General features: G+C 31.1%; 1 protein-coding gene across 2 annotated transcripts; it reads left to right on the top strand.

Annotated features, from left to right (window-relative positions):
• The first annotated feature begins 2,002 nt into the window (after positions 1-2,002).
• tw (Protein O-mannosyl-transferase 2) lies at positions 2,003-19,413 on the top strand. Of its 2 annotated transcripts, XM_088262775.1 has the most exons (15): positions 2,003-2,174; positions 2,732-2,815; positions 3,534-3,618; positions 4,360-4,464; positions 5,357-5,465; positions 5,954-6,042; positions 7,016-7,204; positions 8,550-8,656; positions 9,415-9,607; positions 10,936-11,136; positions 13,368-13,608; positions 14,580-14,728; positions 15,753-15,909; positions 16,661-16,801; positions 17,382-19,413. In XM_088262775.1, the coding sequence occupies exons 1-15, from the start codon at positions 2,122-2,124 to the stop codon at positions 17,597-17,599; spliced, it is 2,121 nt and encodes a 706-aa protein (XP_088118901.1). In that variant the 5' UTR covers positions 2,003-2,121; the 3' UTR covers positions 17,600-19,413. The 2 variants fall into 2 exon arrangements, with proteins under 2 accessions (XP_088118901.1, XP_088118902.1); XM_088262776.1 differs by lacking the exon at positions 3,534-3,618 and having other exon boundaries at positions 2,146-2,174.
• Positions 19,414-21,028: the final 1,615 nt, after the last annotated feature.

The raw sequence follows: 21,028 nt of genomic DNA, 5'->3' as shown, positions 1-21,028 counted from the left end.
ATCCCGCACAGTTTAAAAAAATATACTGATCAAAAGCAAATCTATGGTTATTATGGGAGAGCATCATTTTGCAACTTTTTGGAACAAAAAAACATTAATTTTATACACTCAATCCAAAATATTTAAAGCTGTTTTTTGATAATTATTATTAGAATACGTAATATCAAACGTGAAAAAATGTTACCTTAATTTAGAAAATGAATTTGATACGTAATTATTAGAGATTTTATGTTTCAATTTTATTGAAGGAAATAATTATAATCAATTTCATGTATATAAGTAATTAAAGTTGACAGATTGTTTATTAATTGAAAAAATATATTGATATATAAATAATGTTAATAATTTTATAATCATTTTTATGTCACCACTCAAATAAAGAAGAAACTTGACATAATGACCCACTTGTAAAAAATGTTCGAAAGCAAAAAATATATTTAAATTTATCTCATCAGCAAGTTTCGACCCACCTGCGAAGTTATTAAAGTAAATAACGAAAAATATAAACATAAAATTTTCAAAAATTTTGGTATCATTTTCGACATTTAAAAAAATTTGTACATAGGTAATATTTTAAAAATTATCATTATTTTTGATAGAGTGATCTTTTGCTACTAACAAAAATCTGTATGATTTATATTAGAAACGTAATATAAACGCAATTCAAAGCTTCTCAATATTTGACGTAAGACATTATATTTTTCATAAAAAGGTCTATACATAATAATATCGGCATTTGACTTGGCTCATACATTACACTTGTATTAAATTAGCTCGAATACAAACATATTGCTTATGTATTGCGCCTAAGAAATCTTCGCGTTCATTGGGTCGATAAAATGCAAATTATTAGTTATGTTTGTGAACTTTTGAAAAGTAGGTATGTATTTGTTTGGATCAATTTTTTTGGTTTCAGCCTATCGTTTTAAATTATTTTACTTCTAGCACTAATAGTTATTCAAAATATCCAATGGAAGTTAATATCAATAACAATAAAATACGAATATTTCGAAGAAGTATTATTTTTGTATATTTTTTAAACACATTTCTTTGAGAACGTGTATGAATTGAGTAAATCCAATTAATTTCGTTACCAAGCAACACCTAAACTAAAACTTTAAATGCATGCAATACTTTATTGAAAATCAATACGGAACACAAAACATGCAAAGCTAATTATTTTGCACCCACTGCATAATGCCCTATATTTTCACTGAGCAAATTTAGTCATTATTTATCAATGTTTTATTTTCTCACCAAGGAGTAATTGGAAATACACAAAAGTTACTCAATTTTGTATTGATAGTAAAAAGTACGTATTTTTATATGAATATAACTACAATAAAAATTGGGCTTATAAAGGAAAAACTCAGCCAACTAAGAGTTAACTATTACTTTAATGAACAGTATTTTAATATACATATTTAAAAATATATAAACAAGAGTCGTAATGTGGATTGCAGTCCCTTCGTTAGTGTTGTGGATTCTAGGTTTTAGGTTCGACTCCACTCTGCCACAACTTTAATTCAGTTTATAAACACAATCTGCTTACAAAATGTATTAGTATCAATTAGGAGAAATTCATACAGCTTTGAAAGCCTCATAAAATTTTCATTCTTTTCGTTTGGAAGCAATTAGAAAACTTAATTATTTTATCCGAATACACCATACTGACTATTGATAATCCTGTTTGAAATTAATTGGAGTACCAATTACTCGACACTGGCTAGAACACTCAAGAATGGTGAAAATATGAAGAAGAATTGGAGTCCTGAAATACTTTATTCTTGTTTACTCGATTGTTTTTCCTGTTGTAGCAAATGAATTCAGTATAAATTATTTTAATTTTTAGACTTGCGATTACAGTCCAAAAGAGAGAAATGACATTTTTTCTATTCACATCGATCTTTTTCACAATCGATCTTTTTCAATTCATATCTCCCATCTCTATAAAAGCGGAAATACCGTTATTTCTCTTTTTGACGTTTCAACGATGTGAAATTCGTACCAAATACAAAATTGTTGCGAAATGTTTCGTTTGGCTACGTGTTTACTTTTAAATTATTTTTAATATTTTATATTTTATATTAATAAACAACGTTATATTCATATTTTTTCACAATGAAAACGAAACAACAAACTAAATCTCGTGAAGAAAAAAGTGAAACAAACTCGTAAGTTATTCCAAATACAGATATTATATTACATTCTTGTCGAAATTTTATTATAAATATTAGTTCGTTTTTCTACATATTTTATTTACGATAAGAACGTAAAAAAAACTATAATGCCCCTAATATAATATATTTCCATAAAAAAGACCTGTGTTCTGTCAAAAAATTTGAATCCTTTTTTCGACCTGCTGAATTTCGTCCGCCTTCGTAGTATAGTCGTTAGCCCATTTGACAACCGTGCTGGAGGGCTTGATTACGATTCTCATATGGATAAAAATTCAAAGTGATTTTTCACTTGAACTAACCCTGACTGCTGACTCCTGAAGCGCAAGACTAATTGCCTCGACTTCATGTAGTAATTGGTCAAAATAGCATTGCTTTGATACTATGCAATACCGCAAGACAGTAAGCGAATAAGGGTTAGAAAATAAATAGGACTTTGACAAATTACTATCAAAATATGTATTTTTTTTGTTGCAAATCACCCAAAATTGACTGGTACATTAAATTCTTCAAAAATACATTGAAAGTACTAGTTTATTTGTTTTATTTTTCAGATTATGGTGGACCGTCTTTATCGGAATAGTAGTTGCTACAGCAGCGACCAGATTTTACAAAGTTACGGAGCCTGACCATGTTTGGTTAGTATGTTTACTAAATTAAACTTCTCACAATTTTAATGATGTATATTCCTGATATAGAGATGACATTCCATTTGCTTTTGATCATGGAACATTATTTATTACATCACACATACATGACAACACGTCTTTACTTACCACTAATATATGGCAATGCTTCATTGTACATAAAAAATATTTAACTTACAAAAAAATAACTCCAAGAAAAAAATTGACAATGTGAAATATTTATTTTTCCATATCGCTCACTCCTTTCAAGAACGTCATAAATCAAAAACCGACAATTTTCAGTTGTACATGTTTTCGGAATGCTCAGAAAATGTACTATATCCCAGCAAAAGCGGCATATTTTTAACTTAATATTTACCCGTTACAGGGCAGAAAGTATTGTTTTTGCATTTTGAAGAAAAGGTATTGTTTAATTGTTTTTTTTACATAAACTAAATATTTTTCAAATGGAGAAAAAACCTTCAGCTTTTACCTAAAAAGATCTGTTGCACAGTAAAAAGTTCAAAAAGTGGCTTCATATTGTTTTTTAATATACTGTATTATAATATCTAACATTAAAAACGCTCTCCTGAAAAATCAAGTATTTTGATTTATGACGTTCTTGAAAGGAGTGAGCGATATGATCTAACCATTAACATTTCTGATATATGTTAATTTTTTCATAATTTATTTTCTACCTATGTAATTATTTGTTTAAAATCTATTTTAGCTGGGATGAAACACATTTTGGTAAAATGGCCAGCTGGTATATAAATAGAACATTCTTTTTTGATGTACATCCACCTCTTGGAAAGGTGAGTTATTTTATTTTATGTTTTATTATGTTTCTAAGAGTACATTACATTGTTTGTGGGTAATGTTTAAAAGCATATTTTATATACTGTTGTTAGAGAGCGGCAGACGCTTATAAGCATTCTATTTGCTTACTTTTGGTAGAGCGCGAGACGCCAAAAAAACCTTGTATAGATAGAATTGAGTTTGCGGTTACTTGGGATTAGTATACGGCCCTAATGAGGGTTGATGAAAAAACTGCCCGACAGCAATGTGTTAATTGTATAGTCTGAAATATATAGGTACACATATCGCTCACTCCTTTCAAGAACGTCATAAATAAAAAAATCGTCAATTTTCAGTTGTGCATGTTTTCGGAATGCCCAGAAAATGTACTATATCCTAGCAAAAGCGGCATATATTTAACTTAATATTTACCCGCTACAGGGCAGAAAGTGTTGTTTTTGCATTTTGAAGAAAAGGTATTGTTTAATTTATTTTTTTTATGCACTTAATATTTTTCAAATGGAGAAAAAACCTACAGGTTTTACCTAAAAAGATTTCCTGCACGGTAAAAAGTTCAATAAGTGGCTTGATATTTATTTTTAATACATTGTATCATATTTTGAAACTTTAAAATCGTTCTCCTGAAAAATTTTGTTTTTTTTTAAATATGACGTTGTTGAAAGGAATGAGCGACATATGTTTAAAAAAAAATACTTATTTTTTTATGTTTATGGTATATGTATGATTTTTTTTTCTAGATGTTAATAGCATTATCTGGAAAACTTACCGGATACAATGGAACCTTTCCATTTGAAAAACCAGGTGACAAATTTGAAGGTGCTAAATACGAAGGAATGAGAATTGTACGTTTGTATTTAATCACTTTATTTAAATTATTATACTTACAGTATAGTCTGATATGTCCTGTAATCCAAAACTCAACAAGTGAAGAACTAAAAATACTGTCTAAGATGTTACTAGCAGCAATAAACTGGCAATTATACATCTTTAAGCAATTATGAAATGATTTTGGTTGGTTGGAAGATATTGCTTTTTAGCAATAAGCCCGCCAATGTACTTTTTATTTTCTTTACATGAAATTTAAATAAATTATTGTTGAGTTGCTCAGTGTGAACAAAAGCTAGTGAAGAAAGAGAAATCACAACAAATATTTAACCTTTTAGCTGCCAATTAGGTATTAATATACCAATGCCCGTTGTGCTGTTAAATTTGTAGTAAAAATTGTCGTATTTTACTATATAATCATTATTCCAAGAGATATCTCGATATCCCATCTTTAGTATGTTGAAATCATCTCACGAGATGTATCTGCATTTTCTACTGTTGAAACTATAAAAAAAAATACTTTAGCCAGAATATGCTTTTTCATAATATACTTTTATGCTTAAAATGAGGATAAAATTTATACACGTGAATATAAAAATTTTGTATGGCCGGTGTAACAGCAAACGTTTGACATTTCAAAATATGTAGTTGTGGCAGTTACAAATATAAATAATGATCATTAATTGATTCGGCAGTCACTTTGTGGTAAAACCTATCCATTTTTAATTAAAGTTTTACTCAGTAAATACCACTATTTCTTAAAATCCACTGTGACACGTGTTTCGATACATTGCGCATCATTTTCAAACTTTTCTAAAATTAACAAAAGCTTTTTTTTATATATCAATAAATGTTATTGAATACTAATACATTTTAATTTTGTGATATTATTTTTCTTTCATCTTGCAGTTTTGTTCAGTGTTAGGCGCTGCCATTGTTCCATTTATATTCCTGACTTCTTGGGAAATGACAGAGTCCTTAAATGCAGCCGCCCTCGGGACATTATTTATTTTATGTGGTACGTATTTTTTTGTAATCAAAAGAATTACATGAATTTGATAAAATATATCGCTCACTCCTTTCAACAACGTCATATATCAAAAAACTTGATTTTTCAGGAGATCGTTTTTAAAGTTTAAGAATATAATGAAATGGATTAAATATATATATCAAGCCACTTATTGAACTTTTTACTGTGCAACAGATCTTTTTAGGTAAAACCTGAAGGTTTTTTCTCCATTTGAAAAATACTTTGTATATTAAAAAAAATAATAAAACAATACCTTTTCTTCAAAATACAAAATCAACACTTTCTGCCCTGTAGCGGGTAAATATTAAGTTAGAAATATGCCGCTTTTGCTGGGATATAGTACATTTACTGGGCATTCCGAAAACATGCACAACTGAAAATTGACGATTTTTGATATATGACGTTGAAAGGAGTGAGCGATATATGTTTTTTTTTAACTTTATTTTTTATATTCAGTTGCTTAATTTTTTTTACAGATGTTGGTTTCCTTATTCTTAACAGATATATTCTTTTGGACCCCATTTTGTTATTCTTTATGAGCGGTTCTATGTTGGGAACAGTAAAGGTACTTTTATTTTATTTATTTTAAAAACACATTTTTAATTAATATGATGATCAATCATTAAAAAATTATAATTGAGATTCACTTTACCTGAACTCGTATTACAATATAAAGTATTCAAACTATTACTATCTCATTCTAACTTATGAAAGTATAATGTCTATTGCTTATCTTAATCGCATTCACTTAAAGAACCCTTAATTCAACACTTGGTTCACTGAACAATTTTTTTTTTGAATTCTACAATTTATTTTTCTCACCCCTATCCACACCCAATAGTGCATGGGGCACTGCATCATATGGAAGCAGTGTTATCTTGATCGTTAAATACACGATGGAAAGGTGATCAGCCTTCCTCTTCAGAAAGCAGTCCAGGGTCATATTAAATAAATATTAGGCTGAAAAATATTAAAATTTATTTTAACCCTCTTGGGAATCGAACCTGAGACCTCCAACATTATAGCCTGGCGCGCTAACCCCTACACTATGGAGGCGGACATTCTTTAACTAGTGTGATAATCAACCAACATTTTGAGTGTGTCCAAATACTTGTTCACAAAATCTGGGTCTGGATCTCCAATTACAGGAGTTATTTTCATACTATTTTCATCTCATCAATAGATGTCTCTAGTGAAGTTCTAGTGATTCAAAAACAATCTTTCAAAATTGGTTCATGTATATAGAACTTCCAAGAATTTGAGTAGTGTGGTTGTCAGTAATGGGTAGAATTGGTGAATGTTACACGTGTGTAAAGTCATCACTTAAACCAGCCTATGACAGTCGTCAGCCCCGTAAATGCTTAGACTTCCATGTTTTTCTTCATCTTTGATGAGATGTAAAAAAATAATAAATCTCAAATTAATCATTGTATCAAGATTTATAAAATAGATAACATTTATAATTGAACTGTCATAGCATTACTTTCTTGTAATATGATTATTATATTTAATAAAATTGTACTCTTGTTTAATTTAAGGTAACCGCATACACTCAGAGGCGAGAACCTCCATTTTCTTCTAGATTTTTGTTTTGGCAATCATTTTTGGGATTGATGTTAGCATGTACTACGTCTGTGAAGTTTGTGGGTCTCTTTATCGTACTGTTTTCTGGATTCAAAACCATCGCTGACTTGTGGGACATTCTTGGTGACCTATCCAAACCGGTTGTAAGTTAATTTTTAATATAAATATAATCAATCTTTAAAAATAATTTTCATTGCTTTTGAATGTGATTTCTTTATAATTTTATTTATTCTTATTGTTTATTGATTTGGCGTTTAATTTGTAGAACTCCATTTTAATTTATGTATTAGTTGTTAAATCAAACACAGATTTTTTGAGTCTAATAGTTGTATTTTATTGTTAAAAAAAAACACATAAAAATTAATATTGTGACAATTTGCTCACTCCTTTCAAGAACGTCATAAATCAAAAATCGAAAATTTTCAGTTTTGCATGTTTTCGGAATGCCAAGAAAATATACTATATCCCAGCCAAAGCGGCATATTTTTAACTTAATATTTACCCGCTACAGGGCAGAAAGTGTTGTTTTTGCATTTCGAAGAAAAGGTATTGTTTAATTATTTTTTTAAATATACTTAATTTTTTTCATATGGAGAAATAACCTTCAGGTTTTACCTAAAAAGATCTGTTGCACAGTAAAAAGTCCAGTAAGTGGCTTGATATTTATTTTTAATACATTGTATTATAGTTTTAAACTTTAAAAACGTTCTCCTGAAAAATCTAATGTGAAGATTAAATGGACTGATGGTCCTTGAATATCTATACAATTCTATGTACTTAAGTAATAGTTTATATAGTTTATAGCTATTTAAGGACCGTCAGTCCATCTTATCTTCACATTCGTTTGAAAATGCCGTAACTAGGCGTAACAACTGTCAAAATATTAATTTTTATGTGTATTTTTAACAATAAAATACAACTTAGTAGACTCAACAAAAAAAGTGTTTGATTTAACAATTAATACATATACATATTCTTATTGTATTTATATATACATATAAAATAATGTTGTGAATTTTTTATTTATTTATTATATTTTTTTATTTTATTGGAAGGAAGAACAACAGTTACAATATATGATACATCAGAATACAAATAATAAAATCATGTGTACCAATTACAGTTCTTCACAACTATGCATATAAGAGAGGTCTGTATAAAGGAAGAGACATGAGACAAGGATGGGATAAAGAGAAAAGGAGATGGCAGTGATAGGAAAAGAAGAAAAGGAAAGGACAGGGAATAGAATTACCTTTTTAGGTGTATAAGATTTCGAACAATTTAGCTTTAAAGTTTGAAAAATGAAAGAAAGAAAGTTTGAAATATGTTCCAAGTGCCCTGACTCGTCAATTTTCTAGCAAGTTGTTGCAAGTTCATGATAAATAAAGTATTGCTTAGAAATTTGCCCACTATGAAGAGGCTGATTGTTCAAACATATTCTAGTAAATAAAAAATTATTAACAACATTATTTTTTTTTTTTTTTTTAGACGGACACACTGAAGCATTTGATATCTAGAATAATTACACTTATAATTTGGCCTATATGTCTCTACATATTTTTCTTCTGGATTCATTTAACCGTACTAAACAGGAGGTAATATAAAAAACGATTATCCTTTTTTTTTGATAATTTTAACATCCTGAAATATAGATTGATAACTAGTTTTAAAAAGCCAGTCATCAGAAGTAAAGTAAAGTTTATCTACACTTATCATTGAAAATTGACTTTATAATAGATCCTATGGGGAATTTCATAGGGAAGTTACTAATTTAACTACATAGTGTAGATAGCTTTAACTGGCTATTTTTTATTTCTGACGACTTTAAAGTTTCTTTATTTAATAAAAAACAATTTTTTTGCCGGATACAAGCTAAGTTTTGTGAAAATCTACATGACATACTTTTTATTTTATTTATTTATTTATTTAATATAGTTACATTTTTTTATACAATCAACTAGTTGCCAGTTTATCACGAGCGTGACTCAAGCAAGGAGTTTGTGTTGCATTGATAGGTCCGAGTGCTGCTCGGGCAAATCGTATTCCAACTTGTTGGAGTTGATTTGCCCGTGCCAAATTTATTTGTGTATTTGTTTTTATTGACTTACCCGAGCAGTGTTTGGGTAGTCTTGTTTCGAGTTGCTTGGTGATGATTTCCTGCACTGACGTATTTTCTCGCCAAAATTCGACTGTTCAGTGGTTAATACAATTTCTATATATTTCTACTTAATACAACCTTATAATTTTAGTTGCGCTGAGCCTCTCCAATAAAGAGATTAAAAGAGTTAAACATCATTTTCCAAATGTAATTCGATGCCCAGAAATGCCAAATAATACAATCAATTTTTTTCAGTGGTAATGGAGACGGGTTCTATTCATCTGGCTTTCAATCCCGTCTCATTGGCAATTCTCTCCACAACGCATCCTTGCCTCGCCACGTGGCTTACGGAGCCATCGTCACCTTGAAGAACCATAAAACTGGAGGTGGATATCTTCACTCTCATCACCATCTGTATCCAGAAAATGTGGGCGCCAGGCAACAGCAGGTATTGATAATTTAAAAAAACTTATCTTTATTTCAAATCGTATTGTATGTAAGTAAAATAATATGGACCTTAATGTGAAATAAAAAAATGAAATATATATAACACAAAATATTATAACACAAAATCGGTGATAGAAAAAAAAAATTGTTAGCCAAAATAAGTAACAATAATTTTGCACTCTAATATTTATTTCATATTACCTGACCCATATTATTGGTATAATTAACTATTAAGAAAACACCTTCAATACGATGAAAAATTGCTTTAAATAACAGTTTTGTTTTATTGACCTGCTTAGTCTCAGACTATACTAGGGGTTCCCAATCTTTTTCAGCCGGCGGCGCACTTACAAGTTTAGTATTTTGTCTCACAGCGCACCTCTTTACTATCTAGGCGCACCAGGGCGCCGCGGCGCACACTTTGGGAACCCGGGGACTAGACTGTTCTTTCAACCACTTAACTGACGAATTTTGGAGATAAAATTTGCTGGTATAAGAAATCGTCACCAACAAGTCGAAAAAAGACTGTCCGAACACTGCTCAGGTTATTCAATAAAAACAAATGGGTCAATATTTGATTCGGGCAAAGCAATTCAATTCAATTTATTTATCAATTAATATATATACATACATTACAAACTATAAAAAATTTAAATCGTATACATTAAAATACATTAAAATAAAATATATGCAAGAACTATTGCTAAAGGTGTAGAAGAATCCTGCTTCGGAAAACTCCTTCAGACACATGGATCAGATCAATATCCAATGAGATATTGTTCAACATAGCGGTAGCTTTTCCTACAGGCATAACCATCGGCAGGTTGGTCCTGTGTATAGGAATGTGAAACAATCCATATCGACGCTGTTTTAGGTAACTATCGGGAACATACAGACCAATGTTCCGGATAATTTCAGGATTATCGATCATACCACGCAACAATCGATAAAAATGCGTAATCAAATACACATTCCTTCTAGTCTCTAAACTATTGTAGCCAAGCGTACCCTGGAGAAACTCGGTAGGGTAGAGCCAAGGATAATAGCCGTACTCTCTCATGTAGAGATACCTCAAAAACTTCTTTTGGACTTTCTCTACCATAAGAGAGTACTTAAGCTCGTGTGGCCCCCAAATCATGGAGCCACTCTCGAGTCTACTTCGCACCAAGGAGTTATAAAGAGTTCTCAGCACGCGGGTATTTTCGAAAACCCAGGCAGAATACGATTTAACCGAGCAATGCTCGGGCTCGTCAAATAAAATACAAACGATATTTGTAACGACAACGACAAAAAACCTTTTTTTTGTATTTTGGATGTTTTCATTTACAGATTACAACGTACACACACAAGGATGAAAATAACAAATGGATTGTTAAGCCATACAACAAGGAGAAGGTGGAAGAAGTTGCACTTCTGTCTCATGGTGACTTGATACGTCTAGAACACGTGAGCACTGGTAGAAACCTGCACTCCCATAGAGAACATGCTCCTATAACAAAGAAACACCTACAAGTAACAGGTTATGGAGAAGTGAGTATTCAATAAATATTAACCACCCTACTTATTTTCCAAGAAACAGGCAAAAAAAAAACACATTTTTTTCTACAGAATTATGAAAAAAATGTTTGTTGTATTCATACCTTACAATTTTTTGCCATAATAGGTGCATTTAGAAAGGGTTAATGAGCTTTTGTAATTTCAAGGGTTGCAAACCATTGTAAATAATGTATTTACAACATTTTGAGTGTGTCCAAATACTTCACAAAATCTGGATTATCTCCAATTACAGGAGTTATTTTCATATTATTTTTTGACATCTCATCAAAGATGAAGAAGAATATGGAAGTCTGGGCATTTACGGGGCTGACGACCGTCATAGGCTGGTTTAAGTGATCACTTTACACACATGTAACATTCACCAATTCTACCCATTATTGACAACCACACTACTCAAATTCTTGGAAGTTCTATATTTATTATATGAACCAATTTAGAAACCTAGTTCTCAAATCACTAGAACTTCACTAGAGACATCATTGGTGAGATGTAAAGAAGCTTTTTACTAAGCAGAAACTTATATTAGTATGTGAGGTCCGAATCCTAGATTACAATCACACACATGAGAAACGCCAGAAATTACCATTTTCATTTTTATTATTTCTTATTTTTATTTTTACTTTTATTATTCTTTCTTGTTCCGGGTTCGATTCCCAAGGGGGGTAAAATAAATATTAGTGATTTTTTCACTGTCATATTTATTCAATATTACCCTGGACTGGTTCCTTGAAGCGGAGGGCTGATCACCTTTCCTTCATGTGTAAACGATCAAGATAACACTGCGTTTATATGACGCAGTGCCCTATGCACCATTGGGGTGCGGATAAGGGTTTTATTATTATTATTATTATTTTAACTTATAATTTGACCAGATAATTTATTTACAACATTTTACATCTCACCAATATAAATAATGTACTGTTATTTTTTGTATATTATTTTTTACTATCATAAATTACATTAAGGAATAAGATTTAGAAGTATTTTTTGTGTGATAAATTTTAAAACATGGAGAACACAGACCCACATTACAGTTGGATCATAATAGCAAACTCCTTGCCTATTTTTTTTCCCGCGTTTGTCCATTTTTGCCTATCCGATACACCTTAAATAATTTGACATTTTTCTCATGCACATACGTGATACGGGTTAGCGCAGAATGGTACAGAAAAAAATGCGCATATCACGTACGTTCACATATCGTTCACTCCTTTCAAGAACATCATAACTAAAAAAAAAGATTTTTCAGGAGAATGTTTTTAAGGTTTAAAAATATAATACAATGTATTAAAAATAAATATCAAGCCACTTATTGAACTTTTTACTGTGCAACAGATCTTTTTTTGTAAAACCTGATGGTTTTTTCTCCATTTGAAAAATATATTGTATATTTAAAAAAATAATTAAACAATACCTTTTCTTCGAAATGCAAAAAAACAATACTTTCTGCCCTGTACCGAGTAAATATTATGTTAAAAATATGCCTCTTTTGCTGAGATATAGTACATTTTCTGGGCATTCCGAAAACATGCTCAACTGAAAATTGATGATTTTTGATTTATGACGTTCTTGAAAAGAGGGAGCGATATGTAAGGCGGTTAAGAAAATTTATTTTATAACACTCAAATAAATTGTTAAGACCAATGTTTTTATTTTTAACTAACTAACTAACCATCACGCGGCTTCCCCGCAGGGGTAGGCAGAGAGAATAGAGCGCCACACCACTCTGTCCTTGCAAACATTCTTCGCCTCTTCCACGTTCATGCATCTCCTCATACATACCCGCCGATTGTTACGACTCCTAACCTGACCACTTTCAAGTATTTGGCATACCTGATCGTGCCATGTTTTTCTCGGTCTTCCTCTGCTTCTTTTCCCGCTAACATTCGCCTCATAAATTTGTTTTACCGTTCTTTTCTCACTCATTCGTTCTACATGTCCAAACCATCTCAACACACCTTTCTTAATTTTATCGATAATGCTTATCTCAGCTTTGCATTCCTTCCTTATTTCACTATTCGCACATCTATCATACATCGTTTTGTTACACATTCTTCTGAGAGATCGCATTTCGACTGCATTCAGTCTACTTTCATCCTTCTTTTGCCAACTCCATGTTTCACTTCCATACATTAGAGTTGGAACCAGGACCATGTTTTTATTTTTATTTTACTCAAATGTGTGTGTTATATTTCGCTTTACAGAAAGGTGTCGGGGACGCTAATGACGTATGGAAAGTTCTCATAAAAGGGGGTCAAGACGGCGACCCGGTACTTACAGTGACCAGCCGACTGCAATTGGTCCACTATCTGCAAGCCTGCGCGCTGACATCCTCGGGTAAACAGCTGCCCCGGTGGGCTTACGAACAGCAAGAAGTATCCTGTAACCCAAATGTCAGGGACAAGTATGCATTCTGGAATTTTGAAGATAACCAATTTGACAAGTGTGAGTACATATTTCTTTTTTGTTCCATGTCCTTTGACACATTCGCAGACAATACAAAATAAGACAAACACGCAAACAATGAGCCGCACTTTCTTTTCAGTGCTTTAGGAAGTTGATAATAAGTAAAAATTAAAAACGAAGGTATCACTGAGGTTAGTCAAATGCCCAGACTTCCATATTCTTCTTCATCTTTGATGAGATGTCAAAAAATAATATGAAAATAACTCCTGTAATAGGAGATAATCCAGATTTTGTGAACAAGTATTTGGACACACTCAAAATGTTGTAAATAAATTGTCTGGTCAAATTATAAGCTTAAATAATAAAAATGAAAATGGTATTTTCTGGCGTTTCCCATGTGTGTGATTATAATCCAGGATTTGGACCTCACATACTAATATAAGAGTTTCTGCTTAGTAAAAAGCTTCTTTACATCTCACCAATAGATGTCTCTAGTGGAGTTCTAGTGATTCAAGAACAAGGTTTCTAAATTGGTTCATATATACAGAACTTCCAAGAATTTGAGTAGTGTGGTTGTCAATAATGGGAAGAATTGGTGAATGTTACACGTGTGTAAAGTGATCACTTAAACCAGCCTATGACGGTCGTCAGCCCCGTAAATGCCCAGACTTCCATATTCTTCTTCATCTTTGATGAGATGTCAAAAAATAATAGTTAGTCAGATGCTTACCAGATCTGCCAAATATCATTTGCAATGTATGTGTTCTGCTTATAAGCTAAAATTCTAATTTGTAAATACTTTTTTTAATAAGAGAACAATATAGAGTAGTTAATAGAAAAAATTCTGATGAAACACGTGTGTGCTTTTACGCCTGGCTTCATACTACTATGGTGTCCTTGAACGTGTGAATAGTGGTTTTAGCTTAGTCATCTACAGGTTTGGTTTTTAAAATAATTACCCAAATATCTAATTACATAATTATATTCAAAGAATTTCTCCCTGTTGACAGTGCCTAAAGTGAGCTTCGATGTATATGCTCCATCATTCATTGAACGCTTTTTGGAATCGCACGCTGTGATGTTGCAAGGAAATTCCGGCCTCAAACCCAAAGAGGGAGAAATTACGTCTCGACCCTGGCAATGGCCTTTAAACTACAAGGTAATGGTCTCAGAATTTAAAAAAAATAGAAGTAAAGTGGAACCTCTCATAATGAGCATATTTCATTTCAGAATGTTACTCGTTAAGCGAAACTTTTATTGTTTTGACTATCGCGGAAGTCCTGGCTCACAAGTGAATGTTGTGAAAAAGGGAGTTGCCCTTTCTCTGTTACTGCGAAATATCGCCCGTCAAAGGAGCAACTTTTTCACCTTTTTTTGTTGTTGCTCGATATGCAAATACTCGTTGTAAGAGGTGCTTGTTATGACAGGTTCCACGGTACTATATGTATGAAAAGCTTTGTTAACCTTTTAAACGCGTTAACTTTGTTCCTAAGAGACGCTCGTGCGCGGCTGTATTTCGCCGTTTTTTAAATGATTACTTTTATCATGTATTTAGTTATGAAACGATTTATTTTCCTAAACAAAAACGTTCAATGGGATTCATTGTGCCTTTTTGGTACTCTATAATACACGTGTGTCACATTATTCTTGAAATATATCGTAATATAAACAAATTAGATTGTAACATAAATAAATCAAAGCACGCATCGTGTGTCACTCTTACCCACTGGCGATGCGTAGCGTCGAGAGTGAGACAGATATAGGGCATGATTATGGCGCGGAAAAATCAGGGATCTGTTGTTTTATTTATCCTTGTGATGTTACAAATTATTAGTCAGATATTTCAACAGATGTCATAAGGCCGAAGATTGACGTATTATTTTATCCAAAGTTCCACACCATGAAAAAATCCCTCCAAGTTGAACTGAGGTTCGAAACTTGGAGCAAAGTGAAAACACAAACGCTTATGTCAGCCGCGTATGGGGCATGTCTTGTTAAAACACATACGCTTATGCGAGCCGCGTGGATCCGGTTAACAGTCAATGTCTTTTATTCAATGTTGGATGATATTTCAATTCCTTCTGCAAGATACAGATCAGCTTTATGGCCTGTTTTGAAATACTTTAACCTTCTTGTGATTTTTTTATCTGTGTATATACATTCATGTTTATTAATTTTTTCAGGGTCAATTCTTTTCCGGTGACAAACACAGAATATATTTATTGGGAAACCCAATTATTTGGTGGCTTAACCTTGCTTTTCTTTTTCTTTTCGTCGTAATATTCTGTATAAATTCAATAATGAAACAAAGAGGGTACATCACTGACGCTGCTTCTGAGAGTAAGTACTCGCAATACAGTAAATTGCTAATACATATGTAATATATAATAAATATAATGTCCACAAGAAAATTTGTCTCTTGAATCTATCCAGGATATTGGAATTTGAAGAGATTGTTTCAATTTCCAATATGCTGGATTTTGCTGACATTTTACTCAAGGTTTAAAATCTCAAAATAAAATAATGTATGTACCATGTAAAAACATACTGATTGACTGATCTCTACACTCTGATTCATAGAAAAAAAACCCTAACTCAGTGAGTCACGTCAAAATAAGTTAAATATTACCATACAAAAATATTTTGATCTCCAAATGTTAATATTTTTACTAAATATTTATAATCTAAGTAAAAAAAAATAGTGTGGCTACATACTATTGAAGGTTCAGCCTTCTCTAGCAGCAACTTCTTCATATGCACAACTTTCAGCTATCCAATCAGGAATGCCTATTTTTACAGCATCTTTTCATACATCACCCCATCGTACTTTCGGTCTCCCTCATATAATGCAATGCCATTTGAGGATACACCCTCCAAGAGGTGTTCGAGAAGTCCAGGTCACTTCGTTTAGACAGTTTTAAAGTAGCCAGAATATCTGGTTGAACATATAAGGTCTTTTTACCATCTGTTTTTTCCGCTGTCCATTGTTGTATATTGGTCAAAAGCTTTTTCAAAGTGTCTTCATCTTCCAGACACTCAGTGCTGTCATGAATAACAAAATTAATAAAGGAATATTTGATTTATTTTCCAGGTAATCACTCAAGACTTCTGAATGCAGCAGTATGGTTAGGTGTCGGTTGGTGTTTACACTACATACCTTTTTGGACTATGGGCAGAGTTTTATATTTTCATCACTATTTTCCAGCGCTGGTTTTTAGCTCAATGTTGACAGGTGACACATTTTAATACATATTATTACATACTAACTTTTGTTTTTTTGTCTGCCTCCGTAGTGGAGTGGCTAGTGTATTTAGCTCTTGATATTTTCGATATTCAACTTTTGATAGCTGGAGATTCCGGGTTCGATTCCCAGGGGTGTCAGCATAAATAAAAATGCTTTTTCACTCTTTTTATACTTTGTATTTAATATCACCCATGACTTGTACCTGAAGCGCAGGACTGATCATCCTCCCTTCATATAATTATGGATCATGATAGAACTGTCTATATGATGTAGTGCCCTATGTACCATCAGGTACAGTCATCTGTCAAACCTCATGGTTTAGAAGAATAAGAAGAACTTTTGTTAAGGTTTTTTTCTAAAGTTACCATGTTGTTTTCATGTTTTTCTACACTTACAATGAAATCCAAAATATGTTTATGAAACTTTTTTAAGAATGATAGTTCTCAGCTTATTTCTCCACTCATAAAATTTAGTAATTTATTATTTTTTTTCATAAATTTATTTGGGACTCTCAATGTGTTTAAAATTACCCATAATTTAAATGTTTTATTGTTACGTTACTTTCTAGGTGTTTTAATAGACTATCTGCTGACAAGTATACAAAACTACCTCAGTCCAGTGCTGGGCAAATCTGTCCAGCAAGTTATTCTTGGTGTAGTGTTTGCCACATCCGTATACAGCTTCTACCTATTTGCTCCATTGGCGTATGGAATGGATGGACCACTGGGCAATGAAGCAAATTCCACACTGCATAAACTTAAATGGCTGGAATCATGGGAGTTTTAGACCCATTGTTTTATATATTTATAGATCATACGAACAGCATATTTATTTTGGAGGTCTTATAGAATAAGGTGCTTGTTTTGGAAGTCATATTTTTACAATGGTTTTTATTGAATACTTATTTATTTTAGTTATAATAATTTGTCGTATTTATATATTGAGTGAGCTATGAGCAATAAACTGCGACAATATGTTTTTCCTTATCTTTACCCAATTAATGACTATAATGATACTAATGTAAGAAAGTGCAGTAAAACCTCGATTATCTGGACTTCTATTATCCAAATTTTCAACTATTCGGATCAGTCAAAATCAAAATTTGAATTTACTGATTTGCACAAAGCGAAGTGCGTCTCCCGTTGTTACGCTGTAATGCATAACATTTTGGTTGTTGCCTTATGCGTTTTTCTCAGTGTCGTTCTGAAAAATATGAGTTATCATGCGCAACATTCGCAGTGTTCACTGGACTGCTAGCTTGAAGCGGATTTTAATAATTGATATTTTTAATAAACAATAACTTAATATTGAAATATTTGTAAATCTAGACTTATAAAAATTATTAATACTGAAGGTACTTGTCTTTCCTTGTCGAATATGATTTTTTCAACTATCCAGATTTATCCTCATCTGGACTACCTTCATCCCTGATTCTAGTCTGGATAATCGAAGTTCTGCTGTGTGTTGAACTGATTATGAGTAATACTGAGCATTATTTTTATCAGACTATTATACATTTTGTATATTTTTTGGTGCTACATTTGATCCCCAGAGGGGAATTCTAAATAAACATAAGCATTTTTTCACTGTAATAATTATTAAATATTATCCTGGACTGGTACCTGAGGTATCCAGGATTGATCAATTTGCCTTTACGTAACCAGGAATTGAGATAACACTGTCAATACGATGCATTGACGTATGCACTTTTGGGTGCAGATAAGGGTTGGAAGAGAAGCATTTTATGTTGTTAATACAAACATATAAGCGTAATATTAGTAGATTATTTTTTTTATATAAATGATTATTATTTAAACGGGATTATTAACCTTTTTTTATTAAGTATTATACATTTAGGGTAGTAATACATAAATATTTATTTATTATTACAATTTTCGCGGCTCAATTTGACGATGGCTCTCTTACAATATTATTTATTTATTTTTAATTTCTTAAAATATGTCAACAACAGCAACAAACTGAAATGTGCATTTATCCACCATTTTCTCGTTGTTAATTTATTTTTGATATTTTTTGTTGTTGAGAGAAATGCATTTTATTTCTAAAAAAACTCTACCAACAAATTATATGCGTATTTTTTATTCATATAAAAATGCTCGAAATTTAATATTTTTGCATATTTTTTCTATTAATTCTTTTTTACTGTTAATTGACTGATTACGCTGTTATCTATGTTGTATGTACTTATAAATGTATTACATGCTAAGACTTTGATGCTAGACTATCATTTTTGGTAGTTTTTAAATTAAGTAATTTATTATTATGATAATATAAGTTAGGCAAGAAAGTCAAGGATGAAAACTCTGCTTTTTTATCATGTCATTGTCACGGATTTCTGAAATAAAAATACATATAGTGTATATCAAAACAGGAATGTAAATGCCTTCCTTTTTGCGATTTCATAATTTAATTTGTTTTGCAGTTACAGAAACTTTTTATTGTATTATATTATATGGAACAAAATTGAGCATTTGTTGGCTTGAGATTTTTTCATAATTATTATTATGTAAGAACATTAGTACTGAAGACATGATATATTTTTTATATATCTTGATTTGGTTGTTTTTATACTGTGAATATTTTTTTTACAAATATTATTTATAGATATTTAAATACATTTTTAATAATTTTCCTCGTTTATTTATTTCATATAAAATATCATCCCATATAAAAACTTCCCTGTATCCTAACCTAAACTATATATGTATTTCAAATACATTGGTAGATCCCTCATTACTGAGTTGGAGAACATAAAATAATTACTACAAACAAAATTTCAACACCAATAAATAAAGAGAATTAACTATTTATTGACTTGGCGTTTAATTTGTAGAACTCCATTTTAATTTATGTATTAATTTTAAATCAAACACAGATTTTTTGAGTCTACTAAGTTATATTTTATTAACAAAAAACACATAAAAATTTATATTGTGACAATTGTTTCGCCTCGTTAGGGCATTCGTTTGATAATGCCCTAACAAGGCGAAACAATTGTCACAATATAATTTTTTATGTGTTTTTTGTTAATAAAATACAACTTAGTAGACTCAAAAAATCTGTGTTTGATTTAAAATTAATACATAAAAGAATTAACTATATTATTCTTAAGGTGTACATTGTCAGGGGTCTCATCAGAGATGTTGTGTCTTTTTATACAAACATTCATATTCAAGTCTAAATTTAGACCCTGCATTGACTGGCTTAAGTAATCACTTTATACACTGGATAGCATTCACCATTCTGCCCATTATTAAACATCTACATATATTGCCTTCTTGGTGGTTGTATATATGGAGTATTTTAACAACCGAGATACATACAATTGTTAAATTACTCTACGTACACAACTTCTCAAAATTTAAGAAATGTGAATGTTTAATAGTGGGCTAAATACTGAACACAAAGTATAAAGTTATCGTTTATGCCAGCCAAATACCAGGTTGCAAGTTCTGTAAATACCCAAAATTCCATACCTAAAATGAAGCTTCTCCTCTGTTAAGATGTCTAATATATCTTCTTTTATGGCTATTTGGGTTAAATTCAGTGCTTCAGTGCAATCAAATGAATAATAAAATATTAACAACATTTTGAATGTGTCCAAATACTTGTTCACAAATCTGTTTTATCTTTATAGAAGACATTTTTCATATTAATTTTTGACATAAGAGCTTCTGCTCATTAAAAAAGCCTCTTTATCTCACCAATAGATGTAAAAATTCTAGTGATACTTTTACAATTTTTCAAAATTGGATCATATATATATATATATATATATATATATATATATATATATATATATATATATATATAAATATATATATAGAACTTCCGAGAATTTCAGTAGTGTGGTTGTCAATCATGGGTAGAATTGGTAAATGTTAAAAGTGATCACTTGAACTAGCCTATGACGATCGTAAGCCCCATAAATGCCCAGACTTCCATATTCTTATTCATCTATGTTAAGGTGTCAAAAAATAAAACATTGTTCAAATTATAACTTTATCAGTAATTTTATTACAATATTTTATGAAAAAAATGTTTCAATTGTAAATAAATTATGTATTTCACTTTAAGACTTTTATGAAGCATCAACCTTTTAAATGTCACGTTTTGTTGTGTCTGAGAGTTCAACTTTCCCTTTATTGTCATTCAGCGTCTTCAACAAGAACAATTTTTCAATTAACTGACTGC

The sequence above is a fragment of the Brachycentrus maculatus genome, unplaced genomic scaffold (assembly GCF_059751285.1).
Source record: "Brachycentrus maculatus isolate JH-2025_06_01 unplaced genomic scaffold, ASM5975128v1 h1tg000188l, whole genome shotgun sequence".
NCBI lineage: Eukaryota > Metazoa > Arthropoda > Insecta > Trichoptera > Brachycentridae > Brachycentrus > Brachycentrus maculatus.
This window is presented reverse-complemented; position numbering and strand designations above follow the sequence as displayed.